This window comes from Etheostoma cragini, chromosome 16, assembly GCF_013103735.1.
Source record: "Etheostoma cragini isolate CJK2018 chromosome 16, CSU_Ecrag_1.0, whole genome shotgun sequence".
NCBI lineage: Eukaryota > Metazoa > Chordata > Actinopteri > Perciformes > Percidae > Etheostoma > Etheostoma cragini.
Genome location: NC_048422.1, coordinates 12,953,597 through 12,979,114, shown reverse-complemented (window position 1 = coordinate 12,979,114; position 25,518 = coordinate 12,953,597). Strand labels below are relative to the sequence as shown.

Here is a 25,518-nt window from a genome sequence, read left to right as displayed (position 1 = left end):
TTAATAATGGCTGTACTGGCCTGGAAGTTCATTATCACAATTTACCTGGTGATGTGCTCACTAAGTCTGCAACCAGATGGGGGTCTCTAATCTAATGTGATTGACCTCAATTTTAACAGCATTTTGTGAACTCAACAACTGCAGCAGGAAAGAATCTATTATACAACAGAAACACACTGTGACTACAAAAACTCATCCCTAATAAAGGATTTGTAATTATTTACAGTACGGTAAGTTATTAGCAGGAGGTAGCCCCTGGGAGAGTGATGGGCTGTGTGCAGCAGGAGCTGTGAAGGAAAAGCAGGAGAGTTACCAGGCTCGGTCTTATCTTGTCTATCACATTACCTCAGCCCTCATGATGCATCGAGACGCTGGCCTCTCTCTGTGGCCGCCAATGACTCTACCTCTACTCACTTACTCTTAAAGTGACACGCCTGTTCTTAGCACCAGAGCCAACTGTGGGATAGCACAGGTGTCCTTACTACATTGTTTTTTTGGAAGATGGTTTTAGATAGGAGGATATATAGGAGTTACCTGAGGAGGTAAGCCTGAAAATGTATCCTTACTGAGTAAAGGTGATGACACTGTTGGCATCATGTGGAATGGAGATGGTATGTTATTAGTTGTTGCTTGAATTTACAGCAATTTCAATTTTCAATTAGAAGAGTAAGCATGTTTCATCCTGTTGGCGCTTACCTAATTAACTTTTGTTCACTTCTTTTTGACATTTTTTAAAAAGTTCCAGGCATTTTGTTCCACTGTGCTTTAGTTATTAGGATGTCAGCAACGGACACATTTTCTTCTTTGCTATGTAATAGCATGGGTAAAGTTATTAAAACAAATGTAATACAATTATATTACACACTGATTTTGCGCTGTTGGCACAATAATTCCTTTTCTGAAGTGGTATGAATTCATAAAGTATGTAAATGCAGGTGCTGCATATTTCTGAAATATAAATATAACGCACAACCTATGTGTTTCATAGGCCCTCAAAATCAGTGATGTCCATTAACCAGTTTGGCTGGCTATGCCATTTTGAGAGGGTAGTCAGGTGCCTGGAGCCAGGAAACAATGCTCTTCACTCTGTGTTGTGATGCTTTGTTCTGCTCTGTTTGTCTTCTTAGTCATTTGAAGAGCAGACTTCACTCACTGAGCTCTGAAAAATGCTCTCTCTCTCTCTCTCTCTCTCTCTCTCTCTCTCTCTCTCTCTCTCTACGTGAGAAGTCTGCAGAGTATAGTTTCACCAACAAATCTAGGCCACATTATGATTTCAGATTTGTTACTCAGTCAATAGCATGCAGTGTTTCAGTGTGCATCTATTCATCACAAAATACCACAGGCATTCAATGCTCCGAATTTGTTTTTGCTTTAGATTCACCACATACTGTAAGACAGTTTGAAATCATGTCCCCAAACCTAGAATTCAATATTTGTTTTATTAAAGTAAAAGTTCTGCCCGCTGAACAGAAAATGTCTTAATGCAGGAGCAGCATGAAACCAGATATTCTTCTTTGTCTGATCACACAGTATACAAATTTAAAGATAACAACATGGATGTCTGGGCAAAGCGAAAGGGTTTTACGACGGTATGAAAGCGGGAGAGGCACCTGCTGGCTTGAGCTTGTTATTGTCCACTATGATAGTAAATAAGCATTTCATATGATGCTGTTTTGCTGAGCAGCTCAGATGAGTCAGATGTGCGGAAGTATGAATAGCGGAAGATGCTATTGATTACATATTTATCATGTTTATCCTGCATCCATTTTCTTTCAAATTGTGAAGCTTATCTCAGCTTATTTCTATGGCTGTATTTGACCTTGATTGTGTATTAATGAATGTGTGAGTGTGTGTTTATGTTTGTGTGTGTGTGTGTGTGGGTGGGTGGGTGTGCGTGCGTGCGTGCGTGTGTGTGTGCTGTGGTGTTAAATGGGTAGGCGTGGACAGCTGAGATTACTTTGGTTCAGGGTCTATGGTAACACAGGACTGGAGAGGGAGGGAGTTGGAGTGTGCTATTGTAAGGGGCGGAAATCTGAAGAGACAGCATACAGAAGGTAGCATGGCAATGGTTGAATGGGAAGAGTGCAGGTTTGTATGCATGTGATGTGACTATATATGCTTTCATTGCTATTCGGTCAATTTGGATATGATAAATAAAATGTAATATGTGATATTTTGGTTTGGTCAGTTTTTTATTCAATTAAATTAAGAGAATTGGTGTTACTGTCATGCCACTGTGTTCACTGTGGAGCTTGACTAGATGCAGGGGCCAACAGCAAGTTTGCCTCTCTATAGGTCAAAACATTTTTAAACTATGGAAGGAGCTTCAATGCTAAGTTAGGCTAATTACCTCCTGACTCCTAATTTAACGCACCAATGATATTAATCCTTTCATCTCCAAGAGAAGCATTTTTGTCCAAAATGTTAAACTATTCCTTTACCAAGTATGTTAATAATGTGATGGAAAGTGATGAAACTGCTCTCACTTGTCTTAATCATACTATTCATGCTTCTTCTTTGTCTTATCTTTTGGCAGACTGTGCGGCCTTCAGTTGCTAGGGAGACATCCCACCACAGACGAAGCAAAAAAGATTTAATCAGAAAGATCGAGCAAAAGAAGCCAATGAAGAACTGAGGTAGATGGTTGCAGAAGCTACACAAAGGCAACGTACCAAAAGAGCCATGTGGGAGGAGAGTAAGGCGGTTTTGCCATTTGCACGCATCAAGCCCTAATAATTTGTCTACTGATATACGCTTAAAGATCCCCAGCCCACTTCCAGAGCTTCTCCTCAGGGGGAGCCCCTGCTATGAACCCCTGCTCTGTTGGCTTCAGCAGGCAGTCCAACCTCAGTGCCAGGCGCTGTGTGGGCATCCCACAAGTCTGGGTTCTGCCCACACAGGACTCACAGACTGCCCCTGAACAAAAAGAACTAAATACTCCCGAACCACTTCTCTGTGTGGTGGCTCTCCTGTCTAGTGTTAAATTGGTCTGTTATGAAGTTTTAGCTGTCTCTTCACCAGCAAGTTTAGTTGAGAGCCTCTACAACTCTTCCACCAACTCCTTTTAGGTCGCCACTTCGTTATAATTTGTTTTCCCGTCAAGCAGCAGAACGAGTTCCTTTGTGTTCACCACGTGGAGGAGGACCATGGGATGCCGTCAGAGCTCGGAGGAGAAGGAAGCGGCTCGGCGCTCACGGCGAATCGACCGTCACTTGCGCTCAGAAAGTCAGCGGCAGCGGCGTGAGATCAAGCTCCTGTTGCTGGGCACCAGCAACTCAGGCAAGAGCACCATTGTCAAGCAGATGAAGATCATCCACAGCGGAGGCTTCAACCTGGACGCCTGCAAAGAGTACAAGCCCCTCATCCTGTACAATGCCATCGACTCGCTCACCCGCATCATTCGCGCCCTCACCACCCTCAAGATCGACTTCCACAATCCTGATCGCGCCTACGATGCTGTGCAGCTCTTTGCCCTTACGGGGCCAGCTGAGAGCAAAGGGGAGATCACTCTAGAGTTGCAGGGGGTCATGAAACGTCTGTGGGCTGACTCAGGGGTCCAAGAGTGCTTTCAACGATCCAACGAGTACCACTTAGAGGACAACACTGCCTACTACCTGAATGACCTGGACCGTATCTCTGCTCTTGAGTACATCCCAACCGTAGAGGACATCCTACGGTCCCGTGACATGACCACAGGCATTGTGGAGAACAAGTTCACCTTCAAGGAGCTCACCTTCAAGATGGTAGATGTGGGTGGACAGCGTTCGGAGAGAAAGAAGTGGATCCACTGCTTTGAGGGCGTGACTGCAATCATTTTCTGTGTCGAGCTAAGTGGCTATGACCTCAAACTCTATGAAGACAACCAGATGGTAAGAAAATCTGTTTAATGTGCCCACAGTAAATGTATGCACATGGACACATGTATGCGCTAACACATGCTCGCATGAGCAGCAAATTCCCCTAACACAGCAGTTTGGAGATAATTAGCATATATTATACAAATATACTCTCTTATTAAGTTTTTACACCATTCGTGAGAAGATGTGCAACCTTTATTGCAAACACTGGCTTGAGATAATTCCAGTGGTGAAAACATCTCTCATGCGAGATATCTGACTTACTGTAATGATCTTAGATAAAAATTAATCTTGGTATCTAGAAATATTAAGAAAATTTTAATTTCATACTTTTATTTACCATATCAGTTGTTTTTCATACAGTGAAAAAAAGACTAAATGTTGTGATATCCTACCAAACAAGTAACATTTGTCTAAAAACACAGTTCAGAGAAGCAAAAAGAACACAAGGTTGTTCTGCTGTCTCATTTCCTCTCTGTACTTCCCCATCTTCCACCATGCTGCCACAGATACCGGGATTACGTGTTTTTCTTTTGATTACGCCATATCATTTGCAAAAGCAATGTTTTATGATAGTGGCTATTTGAAATGAATAAGGGGTATTGCCAAAATAGTTTTTGAAAAATGCTGTTTGATGGTTTGTTAATTATCTCAATAGTAATCGTTTAAAGAAAGGAAAGAGTTGGAATTCAACACATTGAATTAAGCTTTAACAACTAGGGATACAAAATTGAATGGTTTTCCTAGCATTTCATTAAAATCAAGCACATCATGTCTGCCTTTTAATTTAACTACTTCTGTTTACTTTGGTGGAAACAAATGAACAATTAAAATCACACTTATCTAAAGATTTATAAAACGCCAAACTGCTGAACAGCTTTTCATTTAAAGTAGGAAAACAGACCTAAACAAACTGTTAAAGTTCATTCTGCTAAGTGGACTACTTAGGGGACCTTGAGTTCAGGTCTACAGCTACTGAATGCAACTATGTAAAACTTTCATTCTGTGCATAAATAAAATGCCTACCCAAATGTAGGGGTCAGAGGCTGAATGATCCTTTCTGTTGGAGAGACGACTACCTGGTTTGGAGGTTTGACACAAGCCAGAAAACTTTCTTTCCCTATTTTGGTGGATATTTATTATGCAATAACTGTTAAAGGATACTGTAAGTGCTGAACAGCGTTTCTTTACTAATGTAACAGGCAAAAGACATAATTGCAGAGGGTAGTCTTCCTAATCTCCCCACAGGGCATCCAGGACCACTTGCTGCACCCATTACATTGTTCTATCCTCATCCTAAATAATAGTACTACCAACTGTAATTCCTCTACAGTTCCTTCAGTTTTGTTCAGTAAATAATTTGGAAAGTCTTATCCAAAATTATGGTCCTTATCCAAAGTTCTTTGGGTGGGGGCATGAAGGAACTGATTTTGAAGACATGGCTAAAACACATTCACTTTGCCTTAATGTGGTAGCAAAGCTGTTTCAAATCTGTCTGAATGAAGAGAGTAGCCACCCGGTATTTGTTATCTCCCCTTCATGGTTGTGGAATTAGAATCATTTGCTATCCATAACATATCTGTTTTGTTATCTGAGTGTTTTGGAATAGTTAGGTAGTTATTGCTTGTTTAACTGCGTTTTGATAATGGAAGGTCAACAATAGATACTATTTTACATTTTTCAGTCTAGACCAACAAAGAGTTAGCTATTTTTTTATTTCTTCATAGGAATGGTTACATTATTTTCCCAAAGTATCTAGTATCCATGTTTACCTCTTTATACACAAGAAATAACGTGAGAACAGAGGAAGCTGTCATTCCTGTAACTGAACTGGCTTGATAACTCATGGGTTACCCGGATAAAACGGAGTACATGGTACCAAGTTGGAACATGAAATCAATTAGTTGTATAGGTTAAAAATAAAGTCTGAGGAGAAAAATGCGGTATGGTGTTAATTGAGTTCACAGAATATAGTGTGAGGCTGTACCTGTGAGAATTAGCAGATTGTGAAGAAACTTTGTAGCAAAGGGAGTTCACAGGTGCTAGAAAAAAACAACTTTTATAATTCTAAGACAGGAGAGGAAGAAGATAGCAATGGATCAAAAGTACCAGAAAGAAATTAGAGCAGCCATCCTGCTGCAGAGCCAACTATGAATAAGATCTCAGCAGATACTGGCATTTCATTCATTTGATGTGGTTGGATTAATGCGTTTACAGATGTATGCGTTTTAACACATGAAGCTAAACTAAAGATCTCTTTGACACACCAGCAGGGCTTATTCAGCTCAAACTTGTGACATAGAAGTCCTGATATTAATGCTGGCTACAATTTTGAGGGGCCAGACTGTGACCTGTTGCCTTATCTGATTGAAGTAAAACCCTCTGACATATATCCTGCCTGTATGTTCCCATTAACTGCAATAGCACTGGAGACTCACCAGACCAGCTGAATGAGTGAATATGCTACATCTTGTACATTTTGGCATAAGATGTACTTTGAAGTGTTTTAGATATGCCATTGTTGTAAAAACTGCAATGGTACACACATGTATAGTGGTATTTTCAATAACAAGATTGATGTTATTCACATGTAGTCATCAGTACTATTAACTAACCCTGCACTTAGGTGACAGTGCCAACCACTGAGCCACATGAAATAGTTGTACTTCAAAAAAATAAATGACATACTAAATACTAGTGGATCAGTTGCAAATATATATATATATATATATATATATATATATATATATATATATACCGACAAAGTTCTTCAGCTAATTAACTTTTCCATCGTCATGGTCTGTCTCTCTCTACTGCACATGTAGAAAATGTGGAAGCAAACATTTTAAATCTTGTTTTTAGCCATTGTGTTATTAGCAATAAGATTGCATCTTTTGGTTTAAACAAGTTGGTTTTAAAATGCTGTGTGTGTATTATGCTAAAATCTGTGCAGATTCAACACCCTATTAATGGCAATAGCATATAAACCAAAATTGTATGATCATGACTTCAATAACTTTAAAACAAACACATTGTTGTTAAGTATAATCAAGTCAAGAAAGTAGGGGAAAATAAATACATTTTGTAGGGCACAAGTGAAGCCAGCCTTGAAAATAGCAGGTTATACCTTATATAACTTGCAATTACATTGCTCAGTATGTTACAGTCTTTTGTAGTATAATGTAGGCTGAACATTTATAAAAAAAAGCCCTGTGCAGGTTTGTTAAAGAGAGGCTGTACTAGTATAGAAATCACAAAATGGTGGTCATACAGGCCGGCAGGCCACACCCTCAGAAATCTACACGACCATTGAGCAGAAGGCATAATGCAGGAGACATTCTAAATGTCACATCGTGTGTACACCTAATCTTAATGTTACTGGATTAAGTGCAGGAATGTCGCTATAGTCCCTTTGACATCTATAGAAGGCTCATCAGTGAATTTCTGCATTTGGAGCCGCCTGCTTCCATAAAAACTGTCAGCTGACACAACACTGCTGAACAGCTGTTACCTAACAAATAGTACATGCTCAATACATCTGCAATGTGAGAAGCAGAAGAGTGTTTGTACACCTGTACTGTATGTGTCTATGGTAACATATTTTACAAAATCAGTTGATGGTGAATAGAACAACAGGGAAACCCAATTTGGTTTCTGTTAAATGGGTTAAGCATAAGTTAAGATTAAGGTTAAGTACTTGTGCAATAAAGGTCAGTAGTATGTGAGGGTCTAGGATTTGGTTATTAAGCTGACCCTGATTCTTGTGGAAAGAAAGAATAATACTATATAGTAGTAAAATAAAATGGAAATTCAGAAAATATATGGACAACATATTATTCCTTTAGTATAAACGAACCAATATACAATACCTACAAACCAAATACTTCAAATATATCCAGGTGCCTGCAGTAAATTAGGCAGAAAACATGCTTCTTACACACTAATAGCTGTCTAAATAGCAAAAAGCATGTCATTTACCATGCTCCAAACACTAACATGGCAACAATTTGTAAATATACCAGAAAATTGATATCAATTAAGTAGAGCAGGTGAAATGTGTACATATTTCATATATTATGTTTTTCAACGAAAAAACTAAAACATGACCACATCCTTGGCTTGACCTTTTGCAATATCATTTATGCTAATCTTTAACAAAATAACCTAACCTGAAATTCCTATTTATTAGCTTGTACAAAACAGAAATTAGATTTAACAGCTGTGATTGTGTCAGAAGGCACTGTAGAGGCATGACATATGTCACATGTACATATGTTAAAACCTTGTTGAATACATTTGCAGTAAAGCTGTTGTAAGGCATATGCATCGATTGCTAATTAATGTCTCTTTTACAATAATGTTACCAATTCCCGCATTGTTAAGGGGGAGCTGTTATGTTAGCAGTCAAGGTAATTTCCCTCCAGCATCAGTAATATTTACTCTTTGACTCAATAAAAATGCTGACATCTAACTAACAGACCTTCCTCTCCTCATGTAAGCACGTTTACATGCCAGAAAAGATATTTATGACCTAATTCACCTCAACGCTAACACAACTGAGTCAATGTATGAGACAAGAGCAACTCTGGCTAACTCTTCTATTTCTTTGTTTATATTACCCTTACACTGGCAGTTGAAATCAGCTCCGATACTGCTTTGAAATGACTGGAAGTCATTAATTTCCTTTGGAGATTAGCAGACCGCACGCGGCTGGTTGGGAACCGAATCTGAACAAGTGCGATGTGAAAAAAATGGTGTCAGTTGGTCATCCGGATGCGTTCTTATCCAACATTTCAAGAGGAAATTAGTGTTGCTATGGTAATGATAAACAAATCAGAATTCTTAACTTTTAACTAATTAAATGAATAATGATTTCATAACAATATGCTGTCATGTAATTTTGAAATTTTCATGATGATAACGTTATTAGGGCAGTTAAGACAAATGCTCACGTTAGCTAATCAACGCTAATTAGTGAGCATTAGCTAACATCAGCTAGCCTGAGCTCACTAGCTGATGTTAGCTAATGGTAACTAGTTAGCTAGCCTGAGCTCGCTAGCTCAAGTGAATTGACGCTATTCATAGAGGGTCATAGAGAATTGGACATTTGGACACTGACAAAATGAGTTGTTCTAGATTTCTACTATTCCGACGCTTTCAACGGTGTACTACGACATCCACTGGGTGCGCATTGCGTATTACAGAGCTGATTTCAAGTGCCAGTGTGAAGGCAGCGTAAGAACCACAGTAGCACAGCTTTTTGTCCTTAAACATATCTGGATAAAATATGTCTTATCTAATGGAAAACAACAAAACAGGGATTATGAAATTTGAATGACACGCCCAAACGTGGCAAAACTCAGTGTTGGTTGAGACATTGAGTATCCGTTTTTATATGCATGGATATGTATGATGATCACTGATTAATGGCTCCATGAAACAGACAAAAAAAAAAAAAAAACTGTTGCTTTGAAGGTTTCTCAATATATTTCCTCATTTTTTATTTGATGGCTTGTTGTGTCTAGTGATCATCTTAGTGATCTTAACCTTCAAAGCAATTCATACGTCACACAAGCAGAAAACAAACTCCGTCTGACCAGACAGACACGATTCAGCTTCAATGCACCAGCTCACGCAAGACGAAAAATACACTGTAATAACTACAGTACAACATTTAGCCATCAACCCATTCCCTGATGCATTTTCCCTGTCCCATCCCTGTCTTGATAATGAATTGTTGCCTTGGTTACTGTTGCTTAGCAACAGGCCAGTCAAATGCTCCTAATCCTGCGCTGTTGACAGTGAGCTGTGACTAGGGAAGGGAGGATGAGAAGGGGAGAGGAAGGAAGAAGGGGGGGGTTACAACAAACAGCAATGTTGGAAAGAATAGATATGAGGTGTATATGTGCTTGTATGTATTGTGTGCTTGCATGAGTGGTTGTGGGGGGATTATAATAAAAGGCTGAGGCTCAGCAACAGCAGTGAAAAGCAACTGAAAAGCCCAGATGTAAGGTTAGCCGTTGTTTAAGCTTGTGTTAGTCAAACATCAAGGCAGACCGTGATTGCAGTGTCAGCTTTATTTCTATTTCCTAAATTATTTTTTTGTTAATCGCTCAAACAGGAATTAATTACAAGTCACATGAAAGATGACTGGAAATGAATGACTGGCATTTCATATTTTTATGTCAAAGTTTGTCATGTGCACATTACTTTCAAGCCACAGCAAAGAAGACAAAAATGAACTGATCTGAATGTAAAATGACAGTTTCCCTGAACGGTGACTTTAAATCGCATCGTGTCCCTTCAGAAACACAGAGGAAGGTGTCGGACTGTTGTATCAAAATGAATTCAGTAACATTCTCCCTCACTCAGCTACAACATCTTAACTGCCTAATAGGGTATCAAAGGCATTTCTATCATGTAATTGAATTTGTTCATATGATGTAATGGTGTTTTGAAAAAGAGCTTTTCAGGAAACGGAATGAGATTGTTCAAGGACACACCAAGTGAAAAAAACACGTCATGCTTCTTTTTCTTTTTGCCAATATTTCCCTTACCTGGCTATACATCCTCACACAGGTTTCAATGTATCCCTTATGGCATCTAGCTATTGCATCACTAAACTATAATAGCAAGCTAATTAAGTGTATGATGTTCCAATTCAATTTATCCTAAATGTTATGGAATTGCACTACAATGACCTCCTTTCTGAAGATTTAGTGCTACACACAACTATCCATGTTACATGTAGTATTACGATTGCTTCTCCATACTACTGTTGTCTCACCTTATTCCTCATTATAGAACAAAGCTATTGTCATAATTTTAGGTTTAGATGATAATGGATACAGCAACTTCTAATATTGTATTATCCCCACCATACTCTTATATATTATAAAATAAATGAGATACAGCAAATTTGAACTTAGAAAACTTCCGCTGCAACCTTCACCTGGACGTATTCTACAACATTAACAGACAGTTACACAAAATTGTCATTCAAATGTGCTTAGCTGATGATCAAAAATGTGATTTTAATAAGAATTTAGCACAAGAAAAATATTGTGTAAAATTCTGATGTGTTTGTTTTGAAATATAAACCCCGCATTAACAGAGACATTAGTTGTTAAGCAGAGAGGGAGGGCAGAAAGAGAGCAGCCTAAATAATGTCATTTTCAGATGCAGCAGCCAAAAACATGGTGACAGAGGAAATCATCTCATTAGATATGAGCAAAGAACCCTTTCTTGTGAGGCCGTGGCATTTAAAATGAACCTTAATGAATTACGAAGGGGTGGCAGCCCACTTAAGTGATTTGTATTTATGGGAAACAAAGCAATGACGCAGGGTTGAACTTCCTCATTAATACTTAAGCTTAATTAAGGCCTGCGCCTTTGGACTACTCTGTCAGGAGGAGGTGAGGTGCTATTAATATGATAGCTAATAACAATATTAAGAATGTTCACTGCCACATTATCCATAGTGTGCTTAACCTACATTAGCCGCTATATAGAAAAAACACAAAAAAAAACAACTTTGGTTTCTTATAACTGAAGCCTTTTCATCACTATCCCAAAAAATGTATATGCATTTACAGTACAACACTGAATAATCATGTTTTACTTTGACTCTGAAGTTTGATTGTCTCACCCTTTAGCTTTTCCACATAGTATATTTTTTCATGCTGTGCTGATCTTGTGATTTGCTCGGAGCACCATGTTGTTCCTGTAACCTTTTAAACAGCAGTCTTCCATCTGACAACCTCCCAGTCACAAGCTACTGGCCAGTCGCCACATGCCAGCAGCTGCCATGGACAGATCAACTTTCTTTTTCATTTTCTTCTCTTATACATTTGTCACATGAGCGCATACACACAGCTACATATAGACCTTTTATCTGTACCAAAACCAGCATACTTTACCATTCTGCTAATTAAATGTAAATAATGAATATATGTTTGTAATGTCTTGTCCTGCATGTGGTGGAATCAAATACAAAAAATGATAATTGATAAACAAGTTACATAACAGTAAACATATTTAGTTTTTTCCGCAATGTCTTTGCTACTCATCCGTGGTCTTCCCTTATCTTATGACTAACTCCGATATCTGCAGGGCGTGACAGACATCAGTGATTTCCATAATAGAATTGGTATCCAAATCTTGATTAATTTTGGAGAAACAAATTGCGAGACCCAATTTGATCCTTCTGGCTATAAATTATCTTCTTTAAAACTTAAAAAATAACGCATCAACATTTGGAGGACCATTATGAAGATTAATTTATGAAATTGAATGAAGAAAACAATATTATAGAGTCAGAGCAGTTATGGTGCACTTGCAGAGTCTTAGAAGAGAAGGTTAGAACGATTTGTCGTCAGTGTAAACAGCCGTTCGACACAGTCTTTAGCCCTGCAACCACCTGATCCATTCAAATGTTGATAAATCCCATTTATGGCAATATTTTCAACTATTCTTTGCAAAAGTGAGATTTTTCTGTAACAAGTTAAAGAACAACTGTGACACATCTTCTGGGACTGATCGTTTCAGAGAGTTTTTAAGAGTTCAAACGCAGGTCTTCATCTTTCTGAGTCTCAAGTTTCTGTTGACATAACAGAGTAGCCGTACTTTTGGCTAGTCAGTCAGTCAGTTATCTTGTGTTCGTTTTCATCCCTAATTCTAGCTTTACATGGTCTAATTGACTGTCTTAGATTTTGCCAAATTACATGATCCTGTTTATGTTAATGAGGTCTGATTGTGTGATTAATTGGGCTGATTTGGGTTCTATACTTCAAAGTATACACCACATTTTTCTGAGCTGTAAAATAGTTTCCTCGTGGTCTGATCTTCTTTTTTTCCCTTTCTCCTTCCACATCTGCAGAGCCGCATGGCTGAGAGCTTGCGCCTGTTCGACTCCATTTGCAACAACAACTGGTTTACCAACACGTCGCTCATCCTCTTCCTCAACAAGAAGGACCTGTTGGCTGAGAAGATCAAACGCATTCCTCTGACAGTGTGCTTCCCTGACTACAAAGGTCAAAACACCTATGAGGAGGCAGCTGTCTATGTGCAACGGCAGTTTGAGGACCTCAACCGCAACAAGGAGACCAAGGAGATCTATTCGCACTTCACCTGTGCCACTGACACCAGCAACATCCAGTTTGTGTTCGACGCCGTCACGGACGTGATCATCCAGAACAATCTCAAGTACATTGGGCTATGCTAGGACCTGATGCTGGGGGTGTGTGTGTGGGGGGGGGAGGGGGTAAAGCGTGCAGGTGTAAAGCTAGCTGCTTGGCAGCACATTGCCCGCCATCGCGCTAGATAAAAAACAGGCCTGCCGGTCTGCCTGACAGTTTAACCATTTGAAGAGGTGCAACAGAGACCTGCAAAGGAAGTGAGGTACTAAGATGGTCAGGAATGGACGATACTGTAGATTTAAATGTTTCAGGTGAAACAAAAGAGCTCATGGGCCATGGTCAGGATGGGATTTTTACCCAATGTGTTTGCACTGAATATGAGTATGCAGAGACACCCAAACACACACGCACGCATGCTCACGCACGCACACACAAACACACACACACACACACACACACACACACACACACACACACACACAAATCCTTATGTTTGCTCACACACAATATCTTTGGATCAACAGTCAAGCACTTGTTCGACAAGGCAACACTGGAAATTTTAGACAGCTACCCCTACCTGCCTGCCAAACCTGAGGTAGTAGGTCTGTACTGTTGGTTTTCCGTTACTTTTGTCTCCTTTATTTTATTTGCCAGAGTCAATTAATGCTGCTTTACAAGAAGGATTTTTGACAGAATCAATGTTCTCTTTTGGATCTTTGCCCTTACAATGGTAACGAGTGAGTGCATCTGATGAGACGGGGGGAGAGCCTGCATTTTGGAGGACAAAAAAAATGTCAGTAGACATGATGTCACAGGGTTTCTGCCTACAAGAGGAAACTGCCACAGTGTAAAGCTGAAGTGAAATATGTTTTCAACACACTATTTCTGTTTTGCCCCCTGGTCACCTCTCTAATGTTGTTTTTTTCCCCCTCGTACCTTTATCGTTTTTTTGTGCTTTAAAAAAAGAATGTCTCTCAAGCCTGCCTTTTTTAGCAGGTCAGTTATAATACCAGGAGAGTGTTGTAAAGTCAAAGTATTCTTTATGATCATTCCGGTTTCCAGCAAGAGACAACAAAAACAGTGCCAAGATCAATTTGTAAATAAAACCAGATCCCATTCATTACGGTAATTTTTGTTTTGTTCGTATGGACAAATACATTAAAACATGCATGATTTTGTTACTTTGGGATACTAATATATTTTCTTTGGGATTATGTTCCTTTTTTCTTAGGTTTAAATAATATATTCCCAAAAATATATATATATAAAAGTCAAACACTGTGTACGATTGTACAGTTGTCATAGAGGAATCTATTGAAAAGAGTTATATCAATATAATTATGGTGAATATGGTGTTATGATGATGAAAAAGATGACTGATGATGATGATGATAGTGGTGATGATTACAATAATGTCAAGGAAAATCTCACTACAAAGTTAGCGTGAGAGGAGAAAGTGGATCAAAGGAGAACAAGACTGTATACAAACATGAAAACGAAGAAGCAAATCTTGAAAGTTCAATCTTCCTTGCATTATCTAAGTGGAAATTGTTTAACAGCCAGTCAGTATGATGTGTAAATATACTGTAAGGTACTCTCTTTGTTCAAACAAATGAAAATAAAGGTTGAGTTGGGATGCTGTAAGTGAGATAAAGAGAGAGCGAGAGAAGGAGGACAACCCCACTCTACTCCTCCTCTTACCCTTTTTCAGTTCAGAAGGTGATGTGCAAACAACTCAACAAAGGGCTTCAGGCTTGACTTTACGGGATGTCCACTTCAACAAAAGACGAAACATTTAAAAAAAAGAAAAAAGAAAGAAGAAGTATAAAGAGGACAATAACTATGAATAAAACAACTTATGCAAATTTCCATGGTGTAGTAAATGTGTTTTTGGGTGGTGGTTGTGTCAAAAGTGCTTTACATGTGTTTGGGGTGAGAACTGATCACTCATCTTTCTTATTCTTTCATAATTACGCTGCATCAAATGATTTGCAACCTGGAAGAAGATGTGCTGTCCAAAGTCCTTGCTTCCATCCTCAGTGTACAAAATCATGACAAAAAATTGTTTTTCCTCGCCATACAATGAAGTCGCTGGAGGAAGAATAATTCGGACATAAAGTATGCAATTAAATCACTCCTGACTGAACATGCCCATGTGTGATAGGGTGACAGTGTACAGATTCCATTCTAATTAGTGTAGAAACCCCAGCTGAGCCAACATGTCTGCTGGTGTGTCAGTCCCCAAATAAAAGTTTTGTTTTGCAGTTTTTAGGCTGTAAAGAGTTGAAGATCCCATTTGTCATACAATTTAGATGTTGTTTAATGCAATAATGCAGAGAAAATTTTGCAAACCTCAACTACATTTTAGGAACTGAAAATGTCCTACGTAGAACACTTACACATGACACAAAGGACCAGTGTCCTCTAAAAGACATTTAGACAAGAAATGATACATTGATGCAAATCTATAACAGGGTTATATTCCAACAAGCAGGCTATCCTCTTACCTCCCTGTTACGCTCATGTGGTATGAATATTTTACATTTTTTTAAACGCCATTCAAGTGTTGACTGAGAACCATACATAAAACATGACAGTATTGTGTGGCTGATGGTTTTCTCATCTCATCAGCTTAGCTCAAAATGTACCATACATCACTGTGTGAAAACCATCTTCAGGTCATGGGGGACTGACTTAAGCAACAGCGTGAATTTGTTTGAGAGATGAACATAAATAAAAATCCACTGTTGACAATGGAGCTGAAATCATGCCTTGTGACTGTCATGTGGAATAAGTTGCCAACATTAAAAAATGAGTTTCAGAATGGGAGAAAAGCAAATCAAGAGAGTTATGGAAATATTCTCTATGTATGGTGGCTTCAGGTGAAACATGGTCAACTGTTGCTGGGTTTTTTTCTCAGGACTGTTGTCACAAGGTGGTGAGTAAGTAATTGACTGGAAATTCACCGCCTGGGAAAATTTTACATGGGTCACTAATTGACAGTCTAGTTACACTAAATGAAATTGCTAGGAATTAACACAAACACCAATGCAGAAGTACATATGATAATATTATTTGACCAATACTGCCTCTCCCATTGGCAGGGCTAAAATTCCTATTTAAACAAAATTAAAAAAATTAAACAGCTTTTAGGAAGAGGAACCTAATACAGATGGACATTCTCTGTAACACATCCTAAGAGCAACAATATTCTATTTTAACTGAAATACCTCTGAGTCTTAATATTTACTGTATAATACATATTCTAAAAACATATGGGCAAAACATTACATGAAAAGTCGTTTAGTTAGTTTGATGGTCACATTGACTTAAAGGGATGGTTAGGAGTAATTTCACCCAAGGGTCCTTTGCACCATGACCTTGACCCAAACATCCCCCCAGAAGCTTTTGTCACTTGGTCAAACATTGGTTGAGTTAGTGCTATCCGCCCAAATGGCTTAACCCTTGTGTTGTCCTCTATTTCAATGTTCTTTTTAATTCACCAAAATAACATGATTGATTCTACACAATGCTCTTTGGCAAGTACAAATCTCTACTCTCTCTAATCTCTTTCATTAATTTAAGGCGTCTTATTCAATTTTATAGCATTTTTGACAGGAAGACAACAAAAGGGTTAATGCATGCACTAATGGAACCAAAGGTGCATCTCGTAAGTTACCGCACTAATAATGGTACCAAACTTCTACAGTAGTACAAATAGGTTCTGTACTCATAAAACGAGGTATTGGAAAGTTAGTGAGTTATTTCTCTGAAAGGTTGCTATAACGTTAAGAAGCCCTGAACTAAAATACTTCTGTCTATACTTTAGATTTTGGAAACGTCAAAAGAGGTTTGTCTGTAAGCTGGGGCCAAGCCAAATTTACGTTTGTTATCTCTATTGAGACATTCAATATCTTATAAGGAAGAAGGAGGGCATTTCTAAAAATGTAAGTAGTTCACAAACAACCACGGGCAAAAATAAAACTCTCGGCCCTACAATGACAGTACTGAAAGTATAAATGTCTATGAACGCTGGCATGTTCCACGGTCCTGTCTATTTCTAGGCCTCCTGAATCATTCAAACATTTTTTTAAAGAAAAGAGAAAAAAGAAGTCCCTTCCCTCTACTCTCTCTTGACCCTTGCTCTCTTGTTGAACAGTATCTTATTTCCCTCTTCACTCCCCCAAATACAGTCTCTTCTAAACGGGTTTTCCTCATATCACCCACCACTAAGTAAGTTTGTATATCTTGTGATTTAATTTCCCCCTGTCCTCGGTTCCTCTCTTGTTACTCCCTTCAGCTGACTCCTTCCAGTGTCTCCTCAGTGACCTCAACATTTATACCCGGCCTCTTGTCCCCTATAGAGCTTCTCTTCTTCTCTTTGCTCTAAGCTTGTCTATCTGCTCCTACTTGATCCTTGGCTGTGAACCACCCTGTTGAGTCAAGTGGTCAAGCCTTTAGGCAGCTGGAAGAAATCTGGTTTTCTTGGAAGAGTTTTAGTATATCATCTCCTCTCTCTCAGCTAGCTAATCTGACATTTACTACTTCCAGTCTTTTGCTTCTGACCTACAGAAGCTCGTCTTTACCTTTCTCATCTCAGCACTACTACTCCTCCCTCCTCTGGTCACTCCACAAAAAGAGTGATGACAGCTGAGGCTCATCCTCTGGGCCACTCTCTGGTCACCCTCTCCTCTTCTGACCCCTCTTACATGAGCTTAAAGTCTCCCTCATCCTTAATGAAGTCTTAAAAAAATTCCCATGAGCAGACTAGAATTCTGCTCTCTTGAATCCACTGCCTTCTCCCCCACCCAGACCACCGCTGCGGATTTGCTCTACTTCTTGACTGATATCATCAACCCCTCGCTGACATCTGGCTGAAAACCATCTGTCTTTTAGAGCCACTGTTCTCCTAATAAAACCTTCTCTTGACCCATCTGACGTCCAATGCAGACTGCAGCTGTCAAGCCTTTCTTTGGCTCTCTTGCTTCAGGAACTGAACTTTTATTCAAATATACGCAGAGTTGTCCCATTAAAGACTAAGGCATAAAATGTTGCCAAATATTGAATTTGAAATTGGGTTTAAGTTAGTTACGTGCAGAGTCCAGATTAGTGTTTTTTTTTAAAGGAAACTATAAAAGCCTGTGCTAAAAATGCAATGACACAGTAGCCAGTGAGCTGTTTTCACCAGTACATGTCTTTGAAGTGTAGTCAATATTTTATCAGCAGTTTGGAAGCAAAATCATAATGAATAAGAACTGTTAACTGGCTTTTGGAATGTCTTTTGTTTGAATTGTCTATTTAAAACCTTATATTTAATTTATCAGAAAATAAAACCAACGCTGCTTTGAGTTACAGTGAGGAAAATAAGTATTTGAACACCCTGCAATTTGGCAAGTTCTCCCACTTGGAAATCATGGAGGGTCTGAAATTGTCATCATAGGTGCATGTCCACTGTGACAGACATAATCAAAAAAAATAATAATCCAGAAATCACAATGTATGATTTTTTAACTCCTTAATTGTATGCTACAGCTGCAAATAAGTATTTGAACACCTGAGAAAATCAATGTTAATATTTGGTACAGTAACCTTTGTTTGCAGTTCCAGAGGTCAAACGTTTCCTGTAGTTTTTCACCAGGTTTGCACACACTGCAGAAGGGATTTTGGCCCACTTCTCCACACAGATCTTCTCTAGATCAGTCAGGTTTCTGGGCTGTCGCTGAGAAACACGGAGGTGGAGCTCCCTCCACCTCTAAAGATCTAAAGATTCTCTAGTGGGTTTAGGTCTGGAGACTGGCTAGGCCACGCCAGAACCTTGATATGCTTCTTACAGAGACACTCCTTGGTTCTCCTGGCTGTGTGGTCATTTTCATGTTGGACGACCCAGCCTCGACCCATCTTCAATGCTTTAACTGAGGGAAGGAGGTTGTTCCCCAAAATCTCGCAATACATGGACCCGGTCGTCCTCTCCTTAATACAGTGCAGTCGCCCTGTCCCATGTGCAGAAAAACACCCCCAAAGCATGATGCTACCCCCCCCTCCCTGTGCTTCACTGTAGTGTTCTTGGGATGGTACTCATCGTTCTTCTTCCTCTAAACACGGTTAGTGAAATTATGACCATAAAGTTCTATTTTTGTCTCATCTGACCACATGACTTTCTCCCATGACTCCTCTGGATCATCCAAAGGGTCATTGGCAAACTGAAGACGGGCCTTGACATGTGCTGGTTTAAGCAGGGGAACCTTCCGTGCCATGCATGATTTCAAACCATGACGTCTTAGTGTATTACCAACAGTAACCCTGGAAACGGTGGTCCCAGCTCTTTTCAGGCTATCGACCAGCTCCTCCCGTGTAGTTCTGGGCTGATTTCTCACCTTTCTTAGGATTATTGAGACCCCACGAGGGGAGATCTTGCATGGAGCCCCAGTACGAGGGAGATTGACAGTCATGTTTAGCTTCTTCCGTTTTCTAATGATTGCTCCAACAGTGGACCTTTTTTCACCAAGCTGTATGGCAATTTCCCTGTAGCCCTTTCCAGCCTTGTGGGGGTGTACAATATTGTCTATGGACAGCTCTTTGGTCTTTCATTCAGACCCTTCATGGTTTCTAAGTGGGAGAACTTGCAAAATAGCAGGGTGTTCAAATACTTATTTTCGTCACAGTACATGCTGACTTTGGCATGCTATCATGCTCCCAATGACAATGGTAGCATGTAAGCGTGCAAGGTATAAGTCATAAACCAAAATTTTGACTCTAACAATAATTGACTCAATTACCAACTTTACCTGGTGATGTGAGTTTTTACAATTCCTGCTAATCCAGGCAACAGTTGCTGAAACATTTCTCTTCCCTTGTGAACCTTGTACGGTCACTTATGGGGAAGGTAAAGTCAGAGGATCACTTATTCATGATCAAGTCATTGATTCATCAGTTTTGAACCATGAATGTCTGTACAAAACTTAATAGCATTCCAGTTAAAAAGTAGTTGAAATATTTCACTCTGGACCAAAGGGGTAGACCAACCATCCAACCAACCAACAGACAGACCAACTGACAGACCAAGCAATGCCGCAATCATGGCTAAAAAAATATCTAACAATCCACAGGAAACCTCATGTTGATTTGCTAAGGATAAACAGCTTAAATTAATGGCCACATTAACTCAATATCAAATGCTACTGTTGAGTGCCAGCAGGGACGTGCACAGACATTTTGGGGGGCAGGGGCTCAAGGTTAAAAATGCCTAATTGTTAATAAATAATCATTTTAAATTCAAACAAACCGTTAAATATATTAACACAACTCCCAATTTTTCTTATTTCCCTTACACTATTGTTTAATAGATTTTGTAAATACTCAACAAAATAATCAGTTCACACGGAGACTTTAGTATTTACCAGATTAATCACAAACAGCAAAGGAACTCTGCCACAATGTGCATGTTTTCTAAGCGTATATTTAGAATAAGTGACTGTACCACAGAGAGGGACATAGTTTTGTTTATTTTGTAAATGGCTATAAATCACCTTAAGGGTCATTTCAGGGTCAAACACTTTTACACGGTTATTATTAGATGAGGAGCCTACGATCAAAATGATGAAATAACAGTTTTACGCAAGACAGTTTTCACACGGTGCGGTCAATCTTAGAGATTTTGGTCTCTTGTGCTTTCGTGTCTTCTTTTACTTAATGGAAAAAAAAATTCCAAAATACATATTTAGATGGTATTTGTTTAAGGCTGCATCTGAAGAATGTACATCTTTAAATCTAACATTTAAAGGGGAAAGACTCCTAACTCATTAACTGGGGAAGTTCTGTGCTGATCAATTTTGTTTTGTTAATCCTGTTCATTTGCAGTACTTTGTTAAATGAGTACATATTAGCATTAAGAAATGCATTTGTTTAACAGGGAAGCTGAGTGCAAACAGGAGGATTTAGGCTACATTTATTATAAAAAAATAAAAATAAAAAATAAGCATGCATCAAGAAAAATGCCCTTTCACTCTAGAAAGGAAAAGGGCAGGTGCTCAAACCCTTTGTGATGTCTATGTGTGCATGTGCACAGTTTGCCAGTTTAAATCCACATAAATGTTACAATCCCAGAAAAATGTGTTGTGCTGAAATCATTTCTATTCATCCCTGATGCTCCCTCGACAGGCTTTGTTGTCATTTTATTAGCCCTGCTCTTGTGCCAGCCGGATATGCCAAGATGCTGCTGGCCCTGCAGACAGACTGACAAGTGAACTCTCTACAGCCTTCTTCTACGGGTATAGTGAACATAACCTCTGTCTTTAGCACTTCTCCATCAAGTCCTCATATGACCTCTTGTTCTCTTATGGTCGTATGGTCGAGGAAGCTCAAGATTGAATCTTTCTTTTGATATTAAACAGCAGAACAATGTGTGGCCTAGCAAGGTAACTGTATTGTGCTGCTATGAGGAGCAAAACATCACTGCTGTAGCCTGAATGCAATAAAAATGGGCCTACCTTACCAGGCCTTTGGAGATGCCTAAAGCCATGTTTAAGTCCATCTCACAGTGCGTTTTGGGCCCACATATCTGCGCTGAAGCAAGTGTTTTAACGTGAATCCTAAAAATAAGGCAGTAGGGTTAAGGCTCGGCCACACCAGTGTTTATAAATTTCAGACAAAAATCCATTCATTTTAGGAACATCCACATGATCAGGGTTCAACTTTCCTCAATTTTGAAAACATAAACTTGTGCCAATTCTCATGTTGCAACAGTATGGTGGACCAACACAACACTTAACTACCATTTTGGTAGCAGCTTAAGAAAACAAGTGCAGACAATGACTGCAAGACACGCAAATAGGAAACTGATTCATTAATTTAACAATTTAGTAGTCACAAGGACACACAAGCAAATACTAGCAACTACGGCTGGGTACAGAATTTAATACTTTTTAGGCATCGACCGAATTTTGTTGATCGAAAATTGCTTTATCATTCAATACCCATTTTTAATGCCTAGGTGGTAAATCTCATCAGACTCAGTGAGCCAATGAGCATGAAGCATGCTTCTACCAAGCTCTAATAATGCTGCTGATTGGCTGTTTGATGTTATACATCATAGAAACATACAAAAAAAACTCTCTTTTATGCACAGAGACAGGGCTCACGTAGTAGGAACTGAAAAATAAATGAAAATAATGCCATAACGTTTAATGTAATTTCTTTATGTTTTATAAAATTTGTATCAAAAAAAGTATTGCTTAGGAACTGGTATCATCAGTAAGTACCCAACCCTACACCCAACCCTCAGTAGCACAAGTGGACCTGCCAGCCTGCAACGCAAGTCCCACCGAAGTGCCTTCTTCAGTGAGGAATTGGAAAAGAAACAGAATCAGACTGAGACAGAGACAAACAAAGAGACTTAGAGAGTACTAGCAGTTACACTGCCACAACAAATATGGCCAATAGGAACTGATCTCTAAAATACTAGCACCAAATCTGTATAGGTTTTTCTCTTTCTGCAAACACTCCAGTCAATATTCATTGAATCTACTGTTAGCTGGATATGTGGATGCCCATCTATGAATGTTTCTTGCACAATAAAAAGTGCACAACGTCCACATGGTGTACTGTGTCTACTCATGCACACTACTGCTTTTAGTCCAGCCTGTTGTTTTTGCTAAATAAAGACTGCAAAAAGCCTAATTTTGGCGAAGTGATTTATATGAACAGAGTGCTCTAAATTTAACTCTAATTCCTTCTCCAGCTCTTAGAGCAGTGGAAGAAAAAAACATGTTTTCATTACCATATGTGGCTTACTGTAACAAATTTACACTATCAGGTGCTTGAATGCTGGCGGAAAGGCCTGTAGGCTTTATTAGGGTTAGTAAAAATATACTGACTTAAGTTAACTCCATTTCCTGTGCTGTCCACTATGCACAAACACACTGTATTCCCCTTATTGACAGACTGTAGGGCTCTGTGTGCATGTTCTGTTCTGTGAGTGACCTCTAGTTTCACTTTTCCATGAGCGTGACCCTGATTTGCTTTGGTCCTCCAGTAAATCATTCTCATGACTGACATATTGATGTACATAAAATCCAATCACTGGACTGCTCAGGAAGGGGTTAGGGTGTGAAGCAAAGGTTGCTCTGCATCAATCATCAAAATGATGGTTCTCCTTTAGTTGTGGTCAGGTTAAAAACTGTGCGATCCAAATGAAGACCTGGGACTTCTGATTCACCCCAGGACTACTCATCCTCCCTCTTGATCTAACCCTACTTTTATATTCTCTTTGGTAAATTTTGCTTTATTGTCTTTTTTCTGTTGGGGGGGGGGGGGGGGGGTTTGCATACTTTTGCAAATATGTTATATAATGTTTGAACAATTCTAAGTGTGCTTTATTGCATTTGGGAAATAACCAAATTAATGCTTCACTCCAGCCAGCTGTCATTTTAAATGAAAATACACAGACAGCCCTTACTTGGGCGGCTGTGGCTCAGTGGTAGAGCGGTTGCCTACTAATTGGAAGGTTGGTGGTTCGATCCCCGCCCCTGCAGTCATTGTCGAAGTGTTCTTGGGCAAGACACTGAACCCCCGAGTTGCCCCCGGTGCTGTGCATCGGAGTGTGAATGTGTGTGAATATTTATCTGATGAGCAGGTGGCACCTTGTACGGCAGCCCCGGCCACAGTGTATGAATGTGTGTGAATGGTGAATGTTTCCTGTATGATGTAAAAGCACTTTGAGCAGTTGTTTAAATTTACAATAGTAGGCTCAGTTCATTGCTTCATTGTTGTTTTTTGTCTTTTCCTTTGATTTGTTGACAATAAGAAAAAATATAGAACATCACCAGATGCTTTAAGAGGTTTAAGAGGAGCACGGTATACTAGTCCTAGTAACACTGCCAACGAATACATTGTCACTCACAATGGAAGAGTAATTAAAGCTGTAAGCAGCGTTGGACGGGCCCTTGCTAATCTGTGTGCGTCGGGGTTACTGGCGGACGGCACTCCTTGCGACCATGCATTTGCAATGAGTGGTTGTGTTTGATGTATAGGAAGTGGCTCAGTATAATGTGTAGACCACACATTTTAAGTTTCATGTTAATTGGCGAGTGTATGTCCTCAGGGCCGGACTCTGATGAATCCTGAAAAGTTTTAAGCCAATTTGACATTGTACATTCACGTTACACCCACTAAAAACATTAAAATAACAGCTTTACTCCAGACTGAATAATCTATAATCTTGTTTATCTACTTTCACCATTTTTAAACCTCAGTCACAGACAGTGATGCTGTCACACCAAGTTTCATTAAAGGCTCACCAACATTTATCCCCATTTAATAAACAAACTATTCAGTCAGATAGGTATTTGTTGTGAAAGAAATACAGTTACAGTTTAAAGAATTTTATTTAAAATTCAACATGTCATGCAGATGGGATTAATGCTAGATATATTGCAATGTGGGTAATTAATATAGGACATTCTAACAGACCCAAGTAATGTCCGATTCACTCAAGATTTGGCATGAATGCTCAAGCCGCTATGCGGAACAACTGTGTTATATTTGGTGTGAATCAGAATAAGTCTTGGCCAGATACACAACTTTCTCTTTCAACAGCCACCTACAGGAAGTTGGTCCTCTATAACTCGCGCATTGTGTTAGCTATCAAAAATCTTTTGATAGCTTCTTGTCACGAGGCTCCACCGAGTCTTTATCCACATTTTCGTGCAGATTAGACTTACAGCCCAGGAGGGGTTAGACAAAGTATCAGTCCCATATGTCAAAGAAAAAAAATGTAAAAAAATAAATAATTACAAACACTAAAAGCTAACAACTAACAGCCCCATCTAATGGAGGATTCACTCGAAATTTGGCATGGATGCTCACGCCGCTATGTGAAACAACTGTGTCATGTTTGGTGGCAATTGGAATAAATCTTGGCCAGATATACAACTTCCTCTTTCAATAACCCTGACAGGAACTTGCTACATTTTTTTACACTATCAAAATTCTTTGGATAACTTTTTATCATGAGTGTCAGAAGATACTACCTGCAAAAATTTAAGAAGATGCAGTCACGGCCTAGGAGTTTGAAAGAATGTAAAACACATCACAATTCATAAAGTCAAAATGGCCGCTTAGCAATTAAGGGGGCGCTATAGAGCAACCATACTACTCCCAAGCCTAAATGTGGTGCTCGGGCCCGAAATAATAATCCTTACAAAAACAACTGCTTCCTTGCACTTTGATCTAGGACACTATTGGTGCCCTTGCACTTCAGTGCTCGGGCCCTAAAAATTCCTCATACGCTCTCCTAAACAGAGTGACCAGAATCCAATTCCTGTGTCTTGGTATATACAATATCTGATATTGGGATTCACCTGTTTTTGATGAATAACTAACCCTTATATAGTAAATCTTAATTCATATCCAGATCAAGAACACAGCTGGAACTATTTTCCAATTTATCTTCTATTTATCTCTATTTCCATGGTGACCCTCCCTTTCATGATCCCACTTCATTTTCAGCCTCTGTAAGTCCTTTTGTT

At 39.2% G+C, this 25,518-nt stretch overlaps 1 protein-coding gene across 1 annotated transcript in view; it reads left to right on the top strand.

The window, feature by feature from the left end:
• gnaz (guanine nucleotide binding protein (G protein), alpha z polypeptide) overlaps nucleotides 1-14,863 on the top strand; it is a 30,623-nt gene extending 15,760 nt beyond the window's left edge. The window contains exons 2-4 of the mRNA XM_034895617.1: nucleotides 2,537-3,869; nucleotides 12,736-13,110; nucleotides 13,168-14,863. Of these exons, the coding sequence (XP_034751508.1) occupies nucleotides 3,147-3,869; nucleotides 12,736-13,080 (1,068 nt within the window). The 5' untranslated portion in view covers nucleotides 2,537-3,146 and the 3' untranslated portion in view covers nucleotides 13,081-13,110; nucleotides 13,168-14,863. The remainder of the gene's footprint in view (nucleotides 1-2,536; nucleotides 3,870-12,735; nucleotides 13,111-13,167) is intronic.
• The last annotated feature ends 10,655 nt before the right edge of the window (nucleotides 14,864-25,518 follow it).